Here is a 24,902-nt window from a genome sequence, read left to right on the forward strand (position 1 = left end):
ACCATAGCCCAGGCTCTCTCCCTGCCCCAGGGATTTCACGTCTGAAGCTCTGATTCCTCTAATCCAGGATCCCAAGCAATCCCCTTTCCTTTGGCAAGAATCTCTACAGGTGTTTTTTGTAAAAATTACTGACTTCCTATATGTAAAGTGCTTAGCAAAGTACCTGGTGTTAAATGTTAGCTGCTACTAAAATTCATTTACTAGTATTTTGTTATTTTAAATGAAAATTATAAAATACTGCATATTTGTTATCATTAACCTTACCACTATGATTTATTTTATTACTGGAAACCCACACATAGACCAATCAGTTATTTGAAATGGGGCCTCTCATTTCACCATCCCTCTACATCTCAGGGCCTGGCATGCCTAAAACCATCGGGAACCCAATTTACTTGGACATACTAAAGGGTAGGTGTTTCCACAAGATGGCACAATTGAAAAACTCACAGGAGTTCTTTGTTTTCATTTGCTGTCTTAGTGAAACATTTGTGATTTTTAAGTGTAGCAGAACAAACAGAACTGTGACTTGTGTCTCAATTTAGATGTCTGGTTTCATGCTCTTTTGAAAATTATTCCACATTTCTACAATCACAGCCCCCGCCCCCTACAGAGAAATTTTGTCTTCCCATGTATGCCTACATTCACTCTACTGGCTCCAAATCCCACTGCATGCTTAGTACACTGTGGCCAAGTCCAGGCCTGAGACGTCTCTTTTCAGCCTGCCTCCAAATCAGGATTCCTGTGCTGCCTCCCATGTTTACCTCCGTGTTTGAGAGTTGGAACCAAGGCTGCTTCCCATAGGTGAAGATTTCCCAAAGGATCACCCCGAAGCTCCACACATCGCTCTCTGTTGTGAACTTCCGGTACATGATGCTTTCAGGTGGCATCCAGCGGATGGGGAGCATGGTGTGTCCTCCTACCTGAAGAGGGTCAAGACAGAGGCACACAGAGTGACAAGATAGCCAGAATCAGTCGTGTCATTCTGCACCCTTTACACATAGCTGCACTCTCCATGCACCTGATTCTCATAGCCACAATTTTATCAACTTGTATCTGAGGCTGAGCAGAGACACAGACACCCACATTCACGGTACTAGAAACAACTAGAATAGCAACTACAGGTAGCAACTGAGGAGTGGTAGATTCCTTGACTCTGGATGTTAAGAAAGATCACCAAGTGATCTTAAGTGAGAGAGAAGCTTGCAAAATGTGGTATTATGGTAGAATCTTAAAATTTTCCTTAAGGGGAAGTCCAAAAGGAAGTCAGGAGAATCACTGCGTGACCCTTCAAGAAAAACAGATCAAGCCAGACTCATTGGCTAAGGTGGGGAAAGTACAGTATTCCTGGCAACCCTGATGTTTCAGAATTTAGAATGTCAACTATAGAGAAGCTCCAGGAGCATGGTGTTCAGGTGCTAATACCAGGTGGACGGGATACAAACTTGTGATAGTTTTCAGTAAGACCACAAAGCTCAGTAAGAAGACAGTCTTCAAAAAGAAGGACATCAGCCACTTGTGGGTTTATCCAAGGGAAGAGACAGTGACTGACAGTGCAAAGCACGTGATGCTCTGTCCTGAGGAAAACGTTAGGCAGAACTTCACCGCTCAGCAGGCTAGAGGTATTAGCATAAGTGGAAGAAAATTCACAGCGTGTTTTAAAACTCAGGAACTAACTGCATCATTGCTAAATAAAGCTTGAGAAAATGGGGATATTTTGACCAACACACAGGAGTTTGTTGTTAGCTTTGGTTAAGAAAGAGTTCTCTATAGATTTTCTTGTGAACTATTAATACAAATTTTTCATTTGCACGATGGACAAGTTGGAAGAAAAATATTAATGAGCATTTAAGGAAGAATGACTTGGGAGGCCTTATTTCTAAAAAAGGAAGCCGTGTTTTTCTCTTCTACTTGAAGTATTGCTGGAAATAACTGATCATAATGGGTATGTAGAAAGTTATTTTGAGCCTGAGATTTTATAATCAGGGTAATTCTACATCAAGTACAAAGACAACAAAAGGTGTTTCTTTTGGACGAAGCAAAAGATTCAGACATTTCACTACACACAGCCTTTCATAAAGTAAAGAAGCAGAAATTAACTGAGGAGGCTTTCTGGAAAAACAGAAAAAAGCAATCTAAGATATACAAAGACTTAGAAGATTACACACACTATAAAGCAAAAAGTCACAAAATTCTATTTAAATGTAAACAATAATTGCTAATTTGGCAGTGAAAGGCAATGCAGTACTTATAAAGACTTCCTGTAAAACAAAGTATACAGTAAATAATAATGTCGATAATGCTAACAGTACCACTGCAACTTCCACTACCAACATTTATTTGGAATGAAACTTCCAGATAATTTCAACAATAAATGTATCAAAGAGTAGATGCAGAAATAATTTACAAGCTCAATAAAGGTTTTACCATTTAGAGAGGAAGAAAAGGAGCTTACTTATACTCATCAATTGTTTATTGTAACAGTTAAGGTTTAAATATGCTTGCTAAAATTTTAAAGCAGCTTGTAGAAAGATAAAAATTGTACATTCCTAACCAGCTTTCAAAATATATAGCTAAATAATTTAACCAATACCAAGAAGACTACCAAAAGAAGAAATAGGAATAGTTATAATAAAATGAAAAACGAAAAAGAAATTTTATAAATGTCATTTTAGATAGTAAATACAAATAAGTTATATTGCCTCTTAAGAAAACTTTAGATAAAGAACAAGATTCATGTTATTTTGAAAAGCCAAACCTAAGCAAAATTGCAAAAAAATTGAAAAGAATAAAAGGATATAAAAATGAAAATAATGAAATAAAAATATAATTGCCCATGTATATACATGTACATTGTACTGCTGCATAGACATAAATATATGCATACATATGCACTTATGAATATATAGGTATTTATGGCCACTTTTATTTTTATACATTTTTATTGCTTCTCTATTTTATTTGATAAAGGAACTCAGAAACAAACACTAAAATAAAGTGGTTTGGTGTAATTTTCATATCACATTTAATATATTTAAAGATGGAAAATTCACTGTTACAATAATCATGAAATTTTATGCTAAATTTGTATAGCAATGCTATATAAATAAATAGAAAGAATATATAAATTTGTCACAGTACCACATGCCTCTAATTTTAGTGCTCTGACTGGCTAAGCGAGACAAGAGGAATGTAAGTTCATACCCAACCTGGGCAACTTACTGGCTTAGAGAGACCCAACCTCAGAATAAAAATATATGGAGGACTGTGGTTGTAGCTCACTGTGAAGGGCCTGGGTTCATCCTTAGAAACCCCCCAAATATATTTATATATATGGTATGAATAAAAGAAAACTTGCAAAGCTATCATTATAATGAAAATGTAAACCACTTTTCACAAATTGAAAGGTCAAGATGACAATGTACATGAAGATACATTTTAAAAACAAAAATATTGAGTTTCAATGAATAGAAATATATTGTGACTATATATGTGTTCTGGACTCCTTAAAACGTTTTCAGGTAATAATTTTAAATTGCATATAAAAGTTTAGAAAAAAACAATCACATATTAAACCTCAAAGGAAATCTGAAATTCTAAGAGGAAAAGATCCATATAAAATAAAAATAAGAAATACTTTCTTATCCAAAAAGTAAAATAGAAATTAAGAAGAAAAAGACAACATTTCAAAATGTTCCCTTTCAGCAATTCAAAAACCATTTGGTAAAGAAAACATGAAAATAAATTTTAAACTTATTATAATGCTAACCAAAATCCTATTTACTGTTTAATAGAAATATACCTAAAGTAATTCTTAGAAAACAAATATATGAACCCCTAAGTAATTTTTAAAATAGTTAAAATATAACCAAGGTAAATAAAGACTCAAACAAATAGTAGCAATCTAAAAACAAGTGCAAAAAAAAATGAAGAAGAGATAAATTATAAAGACCAAGTAAAATAAATAGGCAGCTTGGAATGAAACAAAACAAAGCAAAACAAACAACTGAAAGAGACAAAAAGCAAACTTTCTCTGTGCAATCAATTGCTAATTCTTCCAAAGTTGTATACACCCATGATAAGGTAACAAGGAATGTGGGGGAGATAAATATAAAAAGCTAAGAATGATAAAACAACAGTTTTAAAATACAGAGGCAATAATTGATTTACTAGAAAATAGCGTTGAAAAGCAACAAACCTGAATACAAAAATGATTAAAGTTGTAGTACAAATAATCAATGCATTAGAAACACAAGATCTAGATGGTTCTAAGGGTGAGCTCCACTAAACTTCCTCATCCTGCTTATATTTTTGCAAAACAAAAACAAGTTAGAAATGTTCTCAAACCACTCTCTTTGCCTTCAATATCTCTGATAACATAACTGTCACTTTAAGTGATAGCCTTAATATATAAATACAGAAAAAGACAATTTACATATGTATAAAATTATGTTATGAATGAAGTCTCCAAATCAACACTGTATCACAGGAATTACATGTATAATTCAAGAATATAACATAAACTTAAAAGGTCTAAACCTTAGGAAATATGTGTTTACATTTACTAAATTAAAAGAAGAAAAAAATCCATTCCAAAATGCCTAAAATTTCCAATACTCACTTCTTACTAAAAGCCCTAATCCATTAGTAATAGAAGGTAATATGTTTCGCTCAGGGTGCTACATATCAGAACAACTGATTTTATGAAACACTTTTTAAAAAGTCCTAGTCAAAGAAATTTAAAGTAGGATGTAAATATTGAAAAGGAAACCATAAACTAAAAAGCAATTAAAACTGTTACATTAGCAAGTTACCTAGATACAGGAGGGACACATAATAGCCAAAATACTTTTATACCAGTGACAATGATCTCAGAATAAAATGGGAAATAACACTGTTTGTACAATAGTAACAAAATCATTTAAAACTCCTTGACATAAATGTTAATAAAAATTGTTTAAATAACAGTGGTGAAAGTCATAAAATAAAATCAAAATAAGTAGAAAGTTTTATCATTTTCTTGGATAAGAAGAATATCATTAACCTCTCATTCCTCCTTCAAATTAATCTAAAAATTCAATACAATCTAAATGCAACCCCCAATGGAATGATAAATGGAAATTGACTAGATGAATTCAAAATTCATCTCAGGTTGGATATATCCAATAAAATCTTGTTGAAATAGAACAATAATGGATATTTACTCTATTAGCCAAACATTCTATCAAACTACACAATGAATGCACTGTGTTTTGGTATAGGGATAGACAAATTTATTAATGAAACAAACTAGAGAGTCGAGAAGTAGACCCATATATAAATACTGGAATTTAATAATATGAAATGATGGGTTAGTAATAGAGGTGTTGGGACAATGAACTAATCATTAAAAAATACACTTAGATACCTACCTCACACCATATACAAAAATCATTTCCAGATGGATTAAAGAGCTAAACATAAAAAAACAAAACAATAATCATATTAGAAGAAAACTTACAAAACTATTTGTATAAACTCAGGAATGGAAAGCCTTCCTACATGAAACATATGTCCAAGAAGCCATAAAGGAAAAGATTTAGAGATACAACTTATTAGATACTTTTGCATGGCAAAAGAAAACATAATCATAGTTCAGAAAAATGACAGAAAATATATGTAACATATGTAACAAACAAAGAATTGAAATCTATGTAATATAAAATAGTTCTTCAAACTAGTTAGACAAAGCAACCCAGCAGAAAGACAAGTGAAAGTTAAGAGCAGATGACCCACAAAATAGCTTACTAATGGCCACAAACATATGAAGAGATGTCAAATAAAACAACAGAGAAGCATATTTGAATGTCATATGAAAAAAAACTGGGAGGGTGGATGTTATCTGTGCTGGAGAGGGGGATGAGGACTTACTTGACTAGACAACTGGAGAGACTGAGAGGACTTTTTTAGGGCAGATTCTTTGTAAAATCTATCTACACTAAAGATGCAAGTGAAATCAAACTCAGCAATTGCATTTCCAGGAGTCTTAGACAAATATTTACTCTTGTATCGAAAATGTCTGGGTGAAGTCAGTATTTTCATTGTTCCTAAGGATGAAAATGTGTTTGTTCATCATTAAAGGTATACCCAGTAGATATTAATGAATGAGGTAAAGCTATGTGTACAGACACACAGATATGTCTAGGGTATACTGAAGTGTAAGTCATGGAAAACTTATTTTATCATTCTCATTCATTTAAAAATGGGTATGTGGATATAATACTGTCACCTTAAAGCTGTGTTAGAGACTACCTGAAAGCCTAAAATGTTTACTACCTGTTCTCTTGTGGAAAAACATTTATAAACTCTGAATAAAAGAATACAAATATTGGAAGACACATTTTTGAATTGACAGAGATAATGACTATCTTGTTTAGCATTACCAAAATGCCACTAATTCCTTAATATTAATGTTGTAATTTCTCCTATGTTCTCAAGTGCTTTAAGAAAGTTTGATCCAAAATAAATCTACATATTGAATTTAGCAACGTTTGCTCCCACATTCTTCTTGAATGATTTGTTTTACAGGAATTTTCATGTTCTAGTTTAATTCATTTTATCTCCATGGATCATTTCATGCAGTCCTCAACCTACTGCATTTTCTATAATCAAAAACACTTGATTTTATATGGATCAGTTCCTGATCAACTCCAAGTTCCACAACACAACAGGTGCGAAGTATGTCTGTCTTTCATTTTGGGGACCGATCAGTAGATCTGTCTCACTCATTAGGAGGTTTCCTTTCACCCAAAAATTTTAGCAGTCACTGGTGCTCATTACTCAGGCCCTTTATTTCATTAGTGATTGTAAAAGGGTGACATTCTAATCTCAGCAATCCCTCAGTCTGTCTACATATTTTGGCTGGAAATCTTTTATATATAAAAACTTTCCCTCATCAGAATCTTACAACAGCTTATACAGACAGGTGAAATGGATACTTCATGCTTTCCCTTTATTCATTCCCTTACAGTCTCTACCAGTGACAAATATGTTTTTTTTTAATTTCTAAAAAGCATTATTAACACTTACTCCTTTTTAACACACACACACACACACACACACACACACACACACACACACGTGGTGGGGGATCAGTGTGGTTTTTTCTGTTGTAGTTCCTAATTTTGTTGCCTGATATCCCATCTTTGGTTAATGCTAAACTTTTAAAAGGGGCTAGAGATATAGCTCAGCAGAATAAGTACATGCTCCTACAAACACAAAGTCCTGAATATGATTCCCATACTCTTACAAAATGGCACCTGTATCTTCTCACCTAAGCTCAGTAGTCTTCAGGAGCATCCTTGCTATCTGATGTGAAAGAATATTCTAGGATCATCTTGTATATTTCCTGCTCCATTCTTGTATTCAAAGATTTCTGATCCTTTTGATGAACAACAGAGCTCAGAGATTAGCATAGGGAACCTAGAAGTGCTTACTGTTATTTCTAGATCTCTATAGTAGAAAACTTAAGAGATAGGAAAAAATTTTTCTTAAGATAAAATACAACACGGGTTCATGCAGGATTTTCTAAATTCAAAGTTAGGATTACAGAGCTTTACGTAACTCCTTTGACTGTTACACTTGCACTTCTCTCTCATGCTGAGAACATCGATTCCTATGATGTTACATAGCTTTTTCTCTCTGCAGTGATGGAATCCAACTGAGGGTCCCATTCACACTAGGCAAGTGCTCTGCCTCTGAACCACACCCCAGCTCTCAGGATTATTTCAGTTGTTTGAAGTTCCTTTATGCAGAAACACCAACTTACTACATAATTAGTCTTTTTTCCTCACTTTCCTTCTTATTTTTAAGCATTGTTTTGTTTTTAGTTTCTGTGTGATTTGATGATGCTTGCAAATCACATAAGAATTGATACATTATTTCAAGGTTAAAAAACAAAACAAGGTCCTTTCAAGCAAAATATGTTCCCATCTCTATTCTCTTCATACTATTCTGATCCTCTACCTACAAGAAAAAATTTTGGGTTTCTATTATTTTTCTACTGCCTAATAAGTTTTATTTTGTTTCATTTGTTTTATTTTTCGTGGTAATGAGAATTTAACTAAAGACATTTGCAGCGAGCTACATTTTGAGTATTTTGTTTTTTATTTTGAAACAAGATCTAACTAAGTCTCCAAGTCTTTCCCAGGTTGGGCTGGAACTTGCAATCTTCCTGCCTCAGCCACCCAGAGTGCTGAAATTATAGGTGTGTGCCATGAGGCCCAAGTAGAGATCCAGATTCACTTATCTGTTCTGTATTTTGTTTCCTTCATTGGAGTCAGCTTATTCCTTGTAAAGGACATGGCTGTGCATATAACTGTGCCATAGCTTACACAGTCAGCCCCGTGTTAGTGGACCCTTGTGTTGTTTCCGATCCTTTGCTGTTGTTGATGGGAAGCGCACCTCATGATATTCCGACGCTCCCGCACTAGGAAGACTCTTCCCTGGAAGAGGCCTAGAGTCCTAGCCCTTGTAACAGACAGGGATAGAATACAGTGTCCACTGAAGTGATTTCAAAACCAGGTCTTCAGAACTTTGGGGATACTTAAGGTCTTGCCAGCATATACTTGGGCAAGGGTAGTTATGACACATATTGTAGAACCTTAATTCCAGTATAGTTTTTTTTTTCTAAAAGTGAATTTAAAAAGTCCTGCAGCCTACAAATATTCTTGCCCAATGTGATCATTAATTATGGTGTGTCTACTTGACTTGAGTAAGAATTGCCTAGTAGATTAATAAATCCTGGGTGTGTCTGTGGATGTTTGACCCATAGGGCATAAAACAAAGAGGGAAGACCTACACAGGCTGTGGGTGAGTGAAACCAATAAATATGTAGTCTGGTCAGAATAAAAAGAGGAAAAGGAAGACTTCCCTTTTCTTCAGGGGAGCTCTTTGATCTTGGTCTCTAATTCCTTCAGTCTCACAACTCAGACCCTTCAGCTTTCTGGCACAAACCCCCATGGTAACTCTGCAGTGCAATTCCAGGCCTTTGACCTTCAACCTTCAACCTTCAACTGCTGCTGGATTTTCACCTGCACACAGGCAGCCATTTTGGACTCTTCCATCTCTGATCTGGCAGAAGTCCATTGCAACTTTTACTCTGTCCCTAAAAGCCTACTCAGACATCCCTTATAGATTCATACATTTATTTTATATTGAATCTATACCTCTAAATAATCCTCCTCACCCCAAATATACCACTCTTAGAAGGAAAAATAAATGTCTTACATATACTAAACCTCAGGAATTCAAACTTACAGAATACAAAGGAAAAAACTCCATGAAATATTATTATAGGTGGTAAAAATCAAAATCCCTAGTAACTAAGAAACAATTCCATTTGCAAACTGATAAGCTTCCAATGTTTTTCAAATAAATGAAGGATGGGCAAACCTAAAAGATTAAAAATACTTATTGATAAGGGACCAATATGTGAATTTAGGCAAATAACTACTTAATTTAAGAATTGAATCACATTTTAATAACAAGAGTCCCTTCTTTTCCCATGCATTTCTTTATTGTAAACAACATTTCTTGTTTTTTGCAGTATAAAAATGAAAACAAGGATAGAATTAATCCTGAATCCTCCTAATTTAAAAGATAAATAATACTGCATTCATTAATGAATACTTTTAGTCATTGAAAAGTATGAGATTTTTTCCATTAAAATTTTTATCTTTTATTTTCATCAAAAGTTTGGATATATAGAGATATTATTTTTGATCAATTGCCTGTTTCTGTGCACTAATAATGGTAATAATACTCAATTCTAAAACTCCTAACATCTTCAAACTTAGAGTCATTGGACATTAAAAATTAAATTTAAATCTCCATACATATTTTGGTCACAGTAGATTATGATAGAATGGTCAGTAAAAGGCTTTCAAGCATAAAACTAAATTACATAATAATAAAATTCGATGGGGTAACTGGAATGAAAATATAAATTCATGAAGAAAAAGGAGCCGTGTAAAACTGACGGTTTAAGAACTTGTTCATGTGTTTAATAGATGCTGTAACAAATTGCTCTGGTATTTAAAGTTCATTAGATGCATTAAAGGAATGATGTATTTTCTTAATGCCAATGTTTACAATATTCTGGAAATAGCATCACTTGCAACTATTTAAAATAATGCTAAAGATTACAGATGGCAACTTAGGCTGCGCCAGGGTATGGCTTTCAAAATGATTTAGGGGCATAAAAGTTTGAAGGCCAGTGGTCTGGAGACTTAGTGTGTGCTATGGTTGCTACACTGTGTCAACTTGACAAGCCTGGCTACTGCTACAGCTGGCAGACCTTAGCAGCATCCACGTGGCGCTGGTTTTAGGTGCATACAGAATGCACAAGTTCTGAGGTTGAAAAGGCTTCCACTCTGATTTCAGAAGCCCTAGAAGGCCAGACAGTGTTCCCCTGAGAGGCCACTGTGTGTGGAGCTGTGAATGTGAATCCAAAGGTGCACAGGAGATTCCAAAAGTTTGGAAAAGTCAGGAACATGGATCATCTAAGGAAACCTAAAAGGAGAGAGTAAAGCCAGCCCAAGACAGACACCATGGGATCGGTAACCACCAGAAGTGCTATCACACAAGCCCTTTGGAACTCACAATTTGCCAGAGCTTGTCTCAAATGGTGTACGTGGAACTATAGGATTTACTATTTGCCCCAATGGATTTTGGACTTGCTTTTGTCCCAATCCTTTCTACCCTCCTGTTTGGAAGTTTAGGAATGAAAATTCTTATCTTGTGCTATTGCATGTTGGAATTAACATTTTCATTTGTACACAGGCTTGCAGCTAAGGTTTGTCTTCTATCTTAGAGAAGACTTGGGATTTGGACTTTCCAGCAATGCTGAAAATGTTAGGACTTCAGCAACACATGCAGATGAACTAAATGTGCCTTTTACATACAGAGATTACACGAGTCTTTGGAGGGGAGTCAAAGACAAAATATTATGATTCTAATGTAATGTTATGTGGAAATACTTAATATTGGTTCTTAAGGATTGTTAAACCTGTATTACAATGTTTAAGTTGTGAATGCTAAAAATAAGCATGCCTTTGTATCTGGAGGCTGGTTTAAAGAAATATGTCTCATTGCCAAGTTGACAAGAGGTGGATTGTTATGGTTGATACATCGCATCAACTTGAGAAGTTTAGAAGTTTAACTGAGAGACACAGCAGGGAGCCAGTGTTCTTATTTTGTAAATATCCTCATCCTGCACAAGAGGAGAGCACAGAGATTTTGTGAGTGTCACGCCCACTCTGGGGCTAGCGGTGGCCTGTGTACAATATAAGGGAGGAGAAGAGGCTTGTTCCTCCCTTTTGCTCTGGCTGCTGCTTGGAAGAGTTGCTCTAGAACCATACTGCCCAGTCTTAGAGCCAGCTGATTGTAGACTGAAACTTCCACAAACTGTGAGCTAAATAAGCCTTTCTTTCTTTCATTTTGGGTGATGGGTGTTTTGTCCCAGAAATCAGAATAAAATAGCCAAGACAATGTATAAAAATGAAAAGCTTGGAGTCCTGTCTCTTGTCTTTACCCAAGCCTTCCACCATCATCAGGCTATTAGTTGATAAGGAGAAAGAATGGGTAACTATGGGAAGAGGTGCCTGCCTAAAACCCCAAACCCCATTTCTGTCATTCCAGTCCTTAGTCTATGGTCTCAGCTTTGCTCTTGAGGGCAAAAGTAACAGACACAGCCGAAGTGACATGACATGGCCACAGGCTTTCAGGCTCCACCTCCTGCTGGGAGACAATGGTCTACATGGCACTCACCCCATCACCACCCTTGGGTCTTTACAATTCCCCACCCATGCTGTCCTTTCTCTTCTAAGCTAAGCTTTCCAGAGCAGGGAAATCTTGCATATTTCTACTGCAGCGACTCTGACTTTGCTGCAATTAGCAGAAACCCAGGGTAAAAGAGAGATGCAGCTGAACTCTAGAAAATTCTCAGCCTTCCTGTCTAATGACAGAGACATTGAGGCAGCTAGTGGAGTCCAAAGAATACACAAAAGACTTTCTATGCCAGAGATTCAAAGCATTCATCCTCATACAACTCTGATGTGATATAAAGGAATCACAGTAATCTATATTATACATAAAGAAACCAACACTCAGCAAGCAAACATGGCTTCAGAATATATACTAATTCCAGAACCAGTGGAAGGATTCAAGCTTCCTCTGTATTCACCAATCTTGATAGGTTGAGTCAAAATCTAGGAAGTAGATGAGAGGACAATGTGTGTTCTTTAAGGAAGCAACCCTAAAGAGCTATAAAAACTTTGCGATATTTGTTAATGGCAAGATGATCTAATGGAAAGATTGTCATTTATCATAAGTACTACTATTTTTTATTTATTCTATTTTGATGTTGCATTAAAATTGATTATATGCTTAGCACAAAGAAGAAACTTCACGTGCATTAAGGAGAAAATAAAAAATGCAGCATATGTCCTCTTAATCCCTTGAGAAATCTACTTCCCACAAGCCCCAGAAAGCTTTGTTTCTTGTCACCCTCCTCAGTCCTGTCTGAGGGGAGTGTCAGTCAAGGGTGGTAATCACCCAACTTTAATACTACACCAGCTGCAGCCCCAGCAGCACCATATAGTCTTTAAGCACTTCACAGTTTACCCCAAGGGTCATGTGGGCATTCCCTTTGTTTACATACTGCTCAGACAGATGTCATGTCAACCAGTCAACTCTTGTACAGAATAAAATTGTTTTTATATTTCCTGTTATATTATCTTCTAAAAATTAATGAAAAGATATGCAATTTGCGGTCATCCTGTGTTTAAATACAAGATGAGGTTCAATTCCGGTTGATGGTTAAAATGGATGCCACCCTTGCTTCAGAGAGTTTGGAAATTTCACACCCAGAGGATGCACTTCAGTATTTGATGCTTATACACCACCTTATAGACAGACACCTGTATGTCAGGAGAGAGGACGTTTGTGTGAAATAGGTATACGTCAGTGCATATGTTTTGAGCAAACACTGCATAGTCAGATACAGGACATAGGCCTGTCAGCCACATCTTCATCAAGTGGGGCTGGTCAAACCTCCTTTGGACATATCTAGAAATGAGTAGCATAAATGTAGAAAAAAGCATACTAAGTCCTCTTCCAATGTGTGCTGTCTCATAGAATGCAACAAAAATATATAACTTCACTCCAACTCCATTGATTAGCTTTGCTGATAGCCCACAAACTTTCCTTTCAATATGACAGAAGCCTCCTTACCAGAATAATTCTTTTCACAACCCACCCACTCCAACTGCTGGACACTTTTAATAGTTCCCTCCACACATTTTTGGGAGCCCTGCAGAGCCTTAGATACAGCCACTCATGAACTTTTACCTTTTCCAACCTTTTCTCTCCCCTCCCTCTGTTCCTATATCCCATCTCTGCTTCGCTGTTCTGAGTGTTGTTTTGTGTGTTTTCCTGTGAAACAGCTTTTCAGCTCACTTCCTAGGCCCCATTAGTTCATTAAGTAGGCATATCTATTTGGTGGCTCAGCCTACATTCTAGATTCCTGTGTGTCTTTGGGATACCAGTTTGCCTATAATCATACCCTGTCCAACTCCACAAATTCAAGTTCTTCTGCATACAGGGTTTGAAAGGAGAGATGTACCACTATAAACACAGCTCATAAGCACACAGATGGAAAGGGCCTTGGAAATAACTTTATCTATCTCCAGATATAGAGGCCTTGGGCAAGAGAGAGGCAGTATCTTGTCTAAGATCATCAGGATAGTAAATAAAATGAAACTAAAGTCCTAGAGTTTTGCTCTTTTTTCATGTAAACTTATTGTTGTAGGGTCGAGTGTGTAAACAAAAGTATGCAAGTAAAAATACACAGATTTGAGTCTTACAAAAATTAAAGTTCAGTTCTATAGTTTCCTTTTTCCACCCATAAGTACTTTGACTTTGGGTCACCTGGCAAAAACATGTTTCCTCCAGCTGTATGGATAAATTCCTTAAGGGTTCAAATACATATCCATCTGCTGCTTCACCTAGCGGTGGGAACTCTGTGGTCAGAAGAGATTCAGGTTCTTCTTACAGTGACATTGGACCTCTGATTTTTCAAGTCAAAACTATTTGCCTTCCTTGTGCCTATCCTCCTCTTCCCACAAGAGCAGAGTAAACTGTTACCTAGCTTCTTATGGATGCAAACTCAAGACTCAACCCAGGTCTAGTAGGTGCTTGGGTTCCTTGTAGAGAAGGTTCAGAGAGAACTCGCAAAGACACTTTTTGAGCATTGCTCCCTCAGAGCCCGCTCTGTGACAGCTTCCCCAAATGGCAACTGGTTAGCAGAATCTCAGGGGATAGCTATCTCAGTCTGAGCCTTGGACTCAGATTAGGATTAGGAAAACCTTTAGAGTCTTCCAAAACTACAAGGAGTTAAGAGCCAAGCTATTTAACAGCATGAGCTTAGGGATAAATAAGCCCATGGTGATTCTTCCCGATTCTCTTACCTAGAACTGCATCAGCCAGGAGCAAAGTTTCCATACGAGAGCTCCAGAAACACACACCTTTTATAACTTCTCCTTTTGTTTTCTCCTTTCTAAATCCTGACTATATTTTGGCATTCATTCAAAGACCTCACTGTCCTTTATGGCCGCCAAGTAGTATAATTTTTAGAGAGGCCTTGCAAGTCCAAAAATGTACATTGATGAATAACTTTGACCTTATTTTCTTTTCTGAGCACCTCAATTGGAGGCTTCTGGGTGCACTAAAATCTTCTCAAGGAAACAAATTTCATATATATTAAAAGAATCCAATTCACTGAACAATGCTGGAGGCCTCGAGTCAGCTCAGATCCATAGATCACACTAAATCCTACCCAGACCTCAAGTACTGATCCTTTACATGCATGCATAAAGGGAGACAAGATCAATCCTCCTAAGGATCTTAGGTATCAAAAACAAACAAAGGATTACTCTCTACAGTCCAGGCACTACAATTAGGTTACAGGTTAGCTTTAAATTTATTTAGCTAAAATAAGTCATGTTTTTCAAACAAGATCATCTTTGCTAAACACTCAGTTGCCCCCACAAAATCTAAAAGTTTTGTGAACCAATGTTGAAAATGTGTGTATAGGATGAAGAAACATGGAATCCAGAGGCACAGAGGAAGTAATGCATAACTCAGCAAAAGCTGTTTACCTGCTAAGCAATCTTATATAACATCTGTAAGACTCAGCTTCCTTGGGTATAAATGGGGATAATAACACACCTACTCTGAACACGTATGGGAATAAAATGAGAGAGTAAATGAAACAGAGGCAATTCATAGGCACACAGACATTATTTTGGATCTTAATGGTCCTTGCATGATGCTACTACTTTCTCACCAGTAAGGTTTATGTTATTATATAGCATTTTCCAATTTTCTATGGATTTGGGCATTGTATCAAGACAACCCTTCCAACAATGAGGAACCCACCTCTGAGTCATGGATGAAAACCCCCAGTTCAGAAATGAAAATTCAAGCAGTCAATCTAGGTAGAGACCACACTAAAAGTAATCCATTGCCACACTCCAAGTGCTTCTCTTTATGAATTGTGTAATTGAAGATAATTGCACCTAAAGCTACTGGGAGTGATTGTAAGGAACTGTCAGGATCTACATAACTGATAGTCTGGGTCCTCGAGTCTTTGAGAAAAGCTTGGCAGGGCTGGTTAGAACATGCAATGCTTCCTCTGGATTAGGTTCAGTGACTGCATATCCTGTGTATGAAGCTTTATGGCTGGAGAAAATGAAAGAACAAGATGATTTGACTTCAACAAAACAAGCAATGAGATGGGTTCTTTTTCCTTCAAAGGGTAAACTTAGGAATTGACTCCACTGATTCTTCTCAATGAGAATAGTAGTAATACTAATAGTAGTAATAATAATAATACATCCTGTGGCCTGAGCATGCTACCAGCCCAAATAATATGGCACTGGATTCTACTTTTATCATAGAATGTCAGAATCCTAAACAGACAGGAGATGTACACCCTGAGTGCTATGAAGAAGAGCTGTACTGACATTTGGTGAATGTTCTCTCTCACAAGCCAATGAGACCACATCTCCAGGTAAGCCCAGGCTGAATGCCAAGCTTTGGTTGAGACACTAAGTGAGCTGGCCTGATTCATAGAAGATGGTTTTCTAATTCCAACGCTCCAGAAGTCTAGCATACTGTGCCCACACCTCCCCCCATGCCTAGATCCTGGGAGAAGCTTGCAGAGTCACTGCAGGGCCATCTAATCACTGCCCTAAGCACAAATAGCACAGAAATCTCTGTTTGGTGTTCCTGGGCTCATTTATCTCAAACAGAGCTTGTGAAGGCTAATTGAGAAACTTGTAAAAAGAATAATTAGCAGCATGTGCTAAGGTATAGCATTATTTCCTACAAAGACAGGGATTCCTACCTGACTTGATACCCCCTAGCATTAGCTGTTTCTGGGTTCTTCCCCCTGTGATCTTGTTGTGATGTCTATGTAATGTGAGTCCCATGTCTCTCATTCTTCATGACCAGAAGTTTCTGGAGGTCATCTGGATTGGAAGGAGGCAAGCTGCTGCATTTTGGAAGGCAGTGGAAGATAAACTGAGGCAAGACAAAATCAGCACTTTGCCCACTCCACTTAGCACTGCTGGACAGGGATAAGATCTCCCATTAGAAGAATTAGTGGAGGTAAACACCAGGATAGCAAAAGGTGGCCCACTCATTAACAGACCTTATGGTAGAGGCTGCATAGTACTGTGATTCAAACTCATTGCTGTGTGACCTCAGGAAATCACTGCATCTCTCTGCACCTTCATCTTCTCATCTATTAAGCACCAATTAGAATTTGTCCCCTAAAATGGCCATGAAAGCTAAACAAACAATCTATAGGAAGCATTATGTCCAGTGCTTGGCACATGGCAAGCTCACTATTCATTAGAAAGTAACTATCATAGTAATAATTGTAACATAGTTGGGGCAGTGCTGGTATATTGTTCTATTATAGGTATTTGCAATAAGTACTCTCTGGACCCAAGATTTAGATAATACAAGGGAAAGAACTGTGCATGAGGATATTTCATGGTCAGGGATGATAGAGATTTAAACTGGATTAGAAAGTATATTCCCAGTGTCTGTGACTATCACTTTCATTGTTGGGCTACCCTGTGGAAAGATCAGTCATCTTTCCTGGTTTTGTGCTGCTTCAATAAATAAACCAGACCCCCAGCTCCTTCCCTTCTCCCCATCATTGATTTGTCACCTGCAGTTAGGGGCACATCCTGCAGGTTGCACAGATCAGCCACCAAGATAGGTTGTCGCTGAAAGTGACATCCACTTTTTCCAAATCATCCCAAATTAATCTTTTGAGCTGGAGGAAATTTCCAGCCCTTAGTCCCCTTTTGTTTTATTAACTGACAACTGAAAATGCTAGCAGTAGCTAGCGAAGAATCATAAACTGGGAGGGAAACAGGGGAAACTCTGCATATTTTAATTACTTCAGTAAACAGTGTATACCACAGCAGACACTACCATCCATGACTGCATCCTCAGGCAAAAGGAATTTGAAGGCTCATAGAGGAAGATGACATAAAATGTCTGCAAGGCCTCTGTAGACTACCAGCTGCCTGATATAACTTCTCTGAGCTGGAGCTGAATTTTCAGTCCAATTTGGCTGGCAGAGCAGCTCAACTGAGGACAAGAACAGGTGGACAAAATGGGACTTCCACAGACCCATGGCTTACTAAACTCAGTGGAAAATGTGATGTTCACTGAGTCCGAAAGAAGCCCCTTTCATTCCAAAGGAAGGATGCTTGGAGTGAAGGGGGAGCATTATAGATCATTTGCAGCCCTCCATCCCTGAAGCGATGGATAATAATCCTTGAGCTCTATTGGAAAGTAAAGATTCAACTTAGAAAAGATAACAGGGTTAAATGCTCAGGGAAGGCTCGGATGGGTAATAACAGTTGAAGAACTCTGTGAACCACAAAGTGACTAAGAAAAACAAGCATCCCAAATTCTTACCTACGCTCTCCCCTGAGAATTTCTAAGGAAGTGGTATGAAGAGAGATTTGCGACATCTCCAGCACCCTGTAAGGGAGACAGGCAAAGAAAGACTGACCACGCAGGAAAGCCATGGAATTGAGTCTAAAGAGCACTAAAGTAAGAGTCAGATCGCCTGAGTTGTCACTCAGTTTTATCAGCGTGCCATGCTGTGGTCCTGGTAGTCCTTACTTCCTCTGGCTCTCAATGTTCACATTTTCGCTAATCACATCATTGAGCAAAGGATTGTTAAGATTGCACTCTACTAAGAAAAAAAAATGACATAAGATTATCCAAAGCAAAAGTTTCTTAGCTAAATCTATGTGCCAAGAGTCTTGAACAAAAGCTCATCTCAAGGGTCTGTTTAATGCCTGCAGCACCAGCAGTGTGAATTTGCAGAGGCCCACGTGTGTGTGTCTATGCTGTGGGCAAGCTCAAGACAGCAAGGGGCCAGAACACCCGGTGCTGCAGGCCCGAAGCTTACGTCAGACCACCTGCCTCATCCCTAGGCGCCAGTGTCCTCATCTGTGGAAGCTGAGGGAAGACGCTCAACTGCTTGACCTTTAGGTATCATAGGGTTCCAAAACATGAAGAGTCAACGAAGCGGATCCTGGATAACCTCTGGACGCCCCTCCCAGCCCTGGGAGAAGATCTGAGGCCCACTGATTTCCACACAGTCCCCGACACTGCACCTGGCCCCGAGTGCCTCTCTGCACAGCCTCCGCGTGGGATGAGGGCAGCAGCAGATGAAAGGCCTGAGGCAGCCAGGCCTCCACTCAGCATGCGGCGTCCCAGGCCGCTATCTGAGGCCTGCAGCTGTGGGTTGCACCTTCTCCCTTCATAAACAAGCCCTACCTCTTGGCTTCTCCTTCAGATCAAAAGTCTCTGCTCTCAAGATGTTCTGAGGATAAACACAGGGAAAAAAATCCTTAACTGCTAAGCCAGCAAACACAGTTGGATAGATTTTAGGGTTTTTTTTTTTTTTCAAAGACATTCCTGCTCTTTTATACACATTTGTGTCTCCAAAAGCATGTAAGGGGGCTTCTTATTTCCAGGCAACTGAATTTGGGATGAAATATCTTTCTCAGGGTCTTGAGTGGGCCCCCAAAAGGGGAAGCTGGCTACATACTGAGGCAGGTAATCACCTAGCTGAGAGCACTCATCTTAATTTATCTATGCCTCTGGCCTCCATCGTAACAGAGGTAGAAAGACATATTTTTAGCATTTCCAGTTTGGAAGTCCTGTCAGTGAACAGGGGTACAGAACAACAAATTTACTGAGTGTTTACATTGTGCCAGGGTGTGTGCTAAAGCATTAAAATACACTACTTCAGTCTTCCCCAATGCATGGACTCTGGAAGTTATTATTGTCAATGGTATAACACCATGCAAGGAAGAGAGGGAGGAGCAAGAAAGGAAAGGGCAAAAGATTAAGTAGCTTACTGCAGGAGGCTGAAGAGTGAGATCCAGATCTTACACCTAAATTATTCTGATTTAAAAATCAATATTTGCAAGTTGCAATTGTTGTGCGTTTCCAAGCTAAATAAAAACTTACCAGTAAAAGGTGTTTTAAGAAATGTAAACTGATGGGTTAGGATGGCAAATTTTAGAAAATGGTATAGAAAGCCTACAACCTGACTTCTGTTAAAAAAAAAAAAAACCAGCTATAAAAGCTGAAGGGGGGGTTTTCTTGCTGAAATATCTAAATCAACACATCCAGTTAAGTAAGACGGGAGCCCACATCAGCCTAGAAAGTGGTCATAAAGATGACAGCAGAATATGTCCTGTGTTCCTCACAGACAGACTGGAAAAGCAGCCGGCCATGGGCTTTGCTTCCCCGGTGATCCCGCTGCAGCTTTTCTCTGCAGAGGATGCAGCTGGGCTGCGGAGCAGCTCTGATGATCGCTCGCTGGGTCAGCTGGGCTCGCAATGGCACATCCCCCCTGCTGAAAACAGCTCCTCATTACTAAACATCTAAGTCCTGCATGATGTGTCCAACTGGGGGAACATTTATCATTATAAGCTTCAAAATTTATTAGCTTGATTGTTTGGATATTCATTTGCCGTTAATGTCTCTTTCTCTAATATCACTGTTTCGGAAAGAAGACAAAGGAATCAGAGGAGATGGAAGATTATAGGAAAAAACTGGAGATGAGAAGGAAGGAAGGAAGGAGGCAGCGGTATGTACAGCCCTAGTATTGGAGTCTTTAAGTGAATCAAACCTGCAAATAAGTCTAAACCTGCACGCTTTCCTTATTAGGACACCATATTGCTTTTTTGCTTACACTCATTTGGGTTATGTTTTCTGTCACTTAGGGCAAAAAGAATCCTGATAAAACACTGGAAAATTAATCTTTTAAGTTTGTCTTTATTTTAGGGAACAAAATGTCTGCTAGACACGAACGTAAGAAGATTCAGAGAGCTTCGGACCCAGAGAAAAACCAACCTGCCTAGTGAGGACACAAACACAATGACATTTTCCTGTCCCTGGAGTAAGGCAGCACCCATATACTAAGACTTCAGCTGCCACAGAGCGTCTCGGCACACGGTTCACAGTGTGTGACTGAGGTCAGCAACTGTATTGACAGCACTCCCTGTGTGGATGCATGTGCCCTGGTGGTGGGCTTCTTCAGCCAGAGGCACTGGGCTGGAGCCACAGGAGACATTTACCTCTCTTCGGGGCTACTCACAGTGTGGGGAAGGAAGGGGCTGCAAAAACCTGGGGGATGAACTAATGCTCAAGAGAGGGAAACACCAGGCCAGAGACAATGGAACTCACATCATTCCTACTAGCATTTTCAGACAGGAGGCTGGCACACAATTCTTCCAAACAAATGGACTTTTTGTGAGTCTTGGTCCCAAAAACAATTGCAAAAGCAAATGGACTTCACCAACTTTGAAGATAAGATCCAGATCAAGGAATGTGGAATCTAGTCCCAAGGCCAAGGCAACTTCTCCTGGCACAATCTTGCAGGGAATAGGCAGAAAATTTCCCTCCTTTCCTCTGTCATCTTCCCTATGGTCCCCTCAGTTCCTTCCTCTAAAGAGCCAAGTGCCACCCTATTCCAGGTGACCCTTATCATTGTGACCAAAGGGCTTGCTCTGCTCTGAAACACTGTTGACATCATAAGACAGAAAAGTACTAAGGTACCTAGGAGCTCAAATATTATATACTTCAGTTCTTATTTTGGATGAATCTCCAGGTTAAACCCAAAAGACTGGTCCTGGGCATACACAGCTAATCTTGGGCTTACAAAGACTTGAGATACTATATAAATTAACAGGCATCTCCTACAGAAGAATGTGTTTGTTTTCTCCAAAAGACCAGTCTTAACTATCTCAAATCACAAAATTTGAATTTCCACAAGAAACTCACAAGATTTGAGATTGCTAAGCTAGATAACTGCATATTATAATTTCAGGGCTGTTAATGATATTGGTGTTTTATTCCATTAAAGTTTTAGCATGCTTTAGAATGCTCCCTAGCTTAAAAACAAAATGGCACCCAGTCCTGCCTTAAAACTTCAATAATAGTCAAAAACAATACTTACATGCAAAAGGCTGAACAAAGCTTATCCCAGCCATCCCCATGTCCGTTGGGGGTGCAGAGACAGGTATGTGTTTTCAGTTTCCTTTCAAAAACATGAGATTTTCCTGGGTGGGGAAACATTATGCCCCACCAGGCTCCCAGCTTGCTGATCTATAAGAAGAGCCATCTCCAGGTGAGCTGCTGGACTGAAGCATACCTGTGACCCTTTCCTCTTAGACTCATATCTAAAGCTTGAGATGCTCTTTCTAGCTGGAACTAAACCTTTCCTAGAATTAAACATCCTCTGTATTTGTGAGTGGCAAAGTTAGCCATTGGCAACTGGAAAAAGGAGGAACAGCTTTGTCAGCTAGAAATGTACCTAGACATTTCTAGTCTTTACCCCACTTTCCAAGTGAGACTCCACAGAGCACACAGCTGTAGAACAGAGAAGCCAGCTGATATCGAGATGGGTTAGGATTTGAGGAGTAAAGGTAATTAGCTCACTTGTTTACTTTTATCAGGTAAGAGATTCAGAAAAAAATGTCAGAGAGGCATAACCTATAGAGGAAGACAATGCAACTTTGCTCCTTCAGTGCTGAGTATTAAAGTGAGGGCAGAAACCAGGAAAGAGTCCACAAACTGAAGAACAGTGCTTGGTGAGGTAAGCATAACCCAGTGGTGAGAAGATCAAGTATTCAAGGAATATTCAAGTACCAGCAGGATTATCCTGTGATGCTGACATTGTGATGGCAAATAAAATCCTTGACAAACGAGAAGGGTAGTAACTTTTCTCTTTTTTTGTGAAGCTGCACAAGACATTACTCTGATGTGCAGTGAGACCTAAGATAAATGCGTGCTAGAATCCCAAGGAAATAATAGCATTGTGTGTTGGAAGATCCTCCTTTAGGAACTAGGGAAACATTGTCGATGTCCCAAAATAATCCTTTATTTTGTTGTAGCAGACATCTTATGCATCTAAATGGTGATTTGCTTGCTATTAACCTTCTTAGGAGCCCACTTTGTGCATGAAACAAGATGTTACCTATTTTTTTCTGCGAAGTATAGAGAAGGACACTACAAATAAACACAAAGCTAAACAGTCATGCTGATGTTAAACATAACCATGATATCTGAGACGTGGTCCAGAGACATCCTGCCTGCTTCTTGCTAATAGCCTTCCAGACTGGATGGAGTCAGTCTATGGATTCCATTGATCAAGGCAGACAAAAACTAGGAATTATTTTCAAATTCAACTCTTCATTCAAAGCGCTGTCATAAATCCTGTCACCAGTGTCAGAACTTTGCATGCTTTTACCCCGTCACCACTACTGGGACCCACACACCATGCAGTGGCGCTCCTTACAGCTCTTGCTTACGATAGACATGAGCATAGAAGACTTGCTCTCATGCCCCAGAGAACTGCCATGCCCATCCACATTCCCAGTGGCAATGACACAGAGAAGCAGCAGAACTCACTGTCTTCATGCACAGTCAGCAAAGACGGACGACCACCCCAGCGCACCTTCTGCTCGGGAGCCAGCCATGCATATGAGCCCATACACAGGACCTCTCGGGACAGTGCAGGGAGTCCTGCCTCTCTTTTCCTTCCTCATTCCTGCCATTGCTGCTTAGGGATGGATGCTGAGATTAACTGATAAAGGCAGAATTTCCAGCTTAAATCTTGCCTTCTCTATTGTCTAGTTTTGTGTTTAAACAGCAGTCCTCTCACCCTTAAAGTGGGAACATGATAACTTTTTCATAGGAACAGTGCAGATTAAATTAATTAAGTTAATTAATTAAGCCTCTAGCAAAGTAATGGGAGTAGATGCTCAGCAAATGTAAGATGCCCCTGCCACCACCAAGGACATACTATCCCCAAGAACGGAAGGACCTAGAGATATCCTGAACAGCCAGTGCAGGTCACAGATGGGGACATTTTGTTTAAATCACTGAATCCAGCCTTATTCGCTTTCTGATGCCTCTCAAAGAATAACAGCAGGACAGGAAATTGTGCTAAACCCAAAGGATGGTCCCAAAGCCAAAGCCACCTAGCTCTGCCTCTTTGCTTTTTCTCAAGCTGAAGCTTCATCTGGACTCAGATGTTTTAGTTCTGATTTGCTTTGGAAAGTCTTATCTGATCCACGAAGCTCGTTGGATAAATTAAGTGGGAACTAAATTATATCATCTTTTTAAAGCAACTTAATCGCTTTGAACCCTTATCTAACAGGGCAGCCACCCACCTGCCTGTGCACACACTCACTGCCACCACCAGCCGCACCACTGTCACCACGACTGCCTTCATCAAGCACCTATTTTTATCCTCTTTGCTTTATGTTTCTTCTAAAGATCTATCACTTCCTAACTTCCTGTGTTTCCTAGTTTATCTTTATCTTCTGTTTCCCTTATTAGAGGCAAAGATTTTTATCTGTTTTATTCACAGTTGTATTGCTGGCACCTAGAATAGCTCAAGATACATAGAGAAGTGTCTGTGTGCCCCAATTTACCAGGGAAGGTCTAAATGTATGTCCTTAGCTCCTATTTAATTATTAATACCTTCCTTTTTCATTCTCAGAAGTATCTAAGTTTAGACAATCCAATGCACATGCATAATTTGTAATAAATTACTTGCTTAATTGAATTAATAAATTTGACCAATCTGATACTTTAAATAAAACTTGTCAAGTCCAGAAACTGAGAGGTTTGGCTCTAATGGGATTGGAGTACACATATTTATTTTATAAGCATGAGAAGAACTTAATACGATCCTGCTTGTAAAACTCTCCCAAGGCTGGCAAACATGCTTGTTTTGATAGCTCTAGCCAAACAAAGCCCTGAAAACTCCTAAGCAGAAGCCCTTATTAGTAGCAGTGTCAAGATGAGAAGCCTGTGTAACTGTGGCCCTAAGAGAATCTGGGAAGCTATGCTTAATTTACTTCCCTAACCAAATCAGGAGAGAAATAAATGCAATTGTAAGAGCATCCCTGAGCACCCCTAGGATCAGGGTAATGCCTCATACTAAGAAGCTGAGGCTTTTCTCTTGTAAACTGACTCAAAAGCGCATTGCGTCAGTATTTGGAAACACATCTGGTCAGTGGGAAAGCACCTCAAGATCACAAGCAGGACATGGACTGGAGTTGTAAGGCCAGGTACTTTCTGGATGTGTTTTTGCAAGTGAATCAGTCCCAAAGCAGAAGGAAAAGAACCCTAGGGAAAAGATGAATGGAAGCCATCCAATTCAACCTTCAGATCAAGGAAGGACAGATGGAACCGTAACCACCACCATGCCAGAAATCACCACAGAAATCAAAGTATGG

At 38.8% G+C, this 24,902-nt stretch overlaps 1 protein-coding gene across 4 annotated transcripts in view; it reads right to left on the bottom strand.

Moving 5' to 3' along the window:
• Ntrk3 (neurotrophic receptor tyrosine kinase 3) overlaps window positions 1-24,902 on the bottom strand; it is a 382,309-nt gene that overhangs the window by 18,942 nt on the left and 338,465 nt on the right. For 3 of the 4 annotated variants that reach the window (XM_063250018.1, XM_063250017.1, XM_003475257.5), the window contains one exon: window positions 765-923. In XM_063250018.1, the coding sequence (XP_063106088.1) occupies window positions 765-923 (159 nt within the window). Of the gene's footprint in view, window positions 1-764; window positions 924-5,407; window positions 5,454-24,902 lie in introns of all 4 variants that reach the window. The other variant, XM_063250016.1, reaches the window with a different exon arrangement.

The sequence above is a fragment of the Cavia porcellus genome, unplaced genomic scaffold (assembly GCF_034190915.1).
Source record: "Cavia porcellus strain 051 isolate PalLab524CR breed Dunkin Hartley unplaced genomic scaffold, mCavPor4.1 scaffold_6, whole genome shotgun sequence".
Lineage (NCBI taxonomy): Eukaryota > Metazoa > Chordata > Mammalia > Rodentia > Caviidae > Cavia > Cavia porcellus.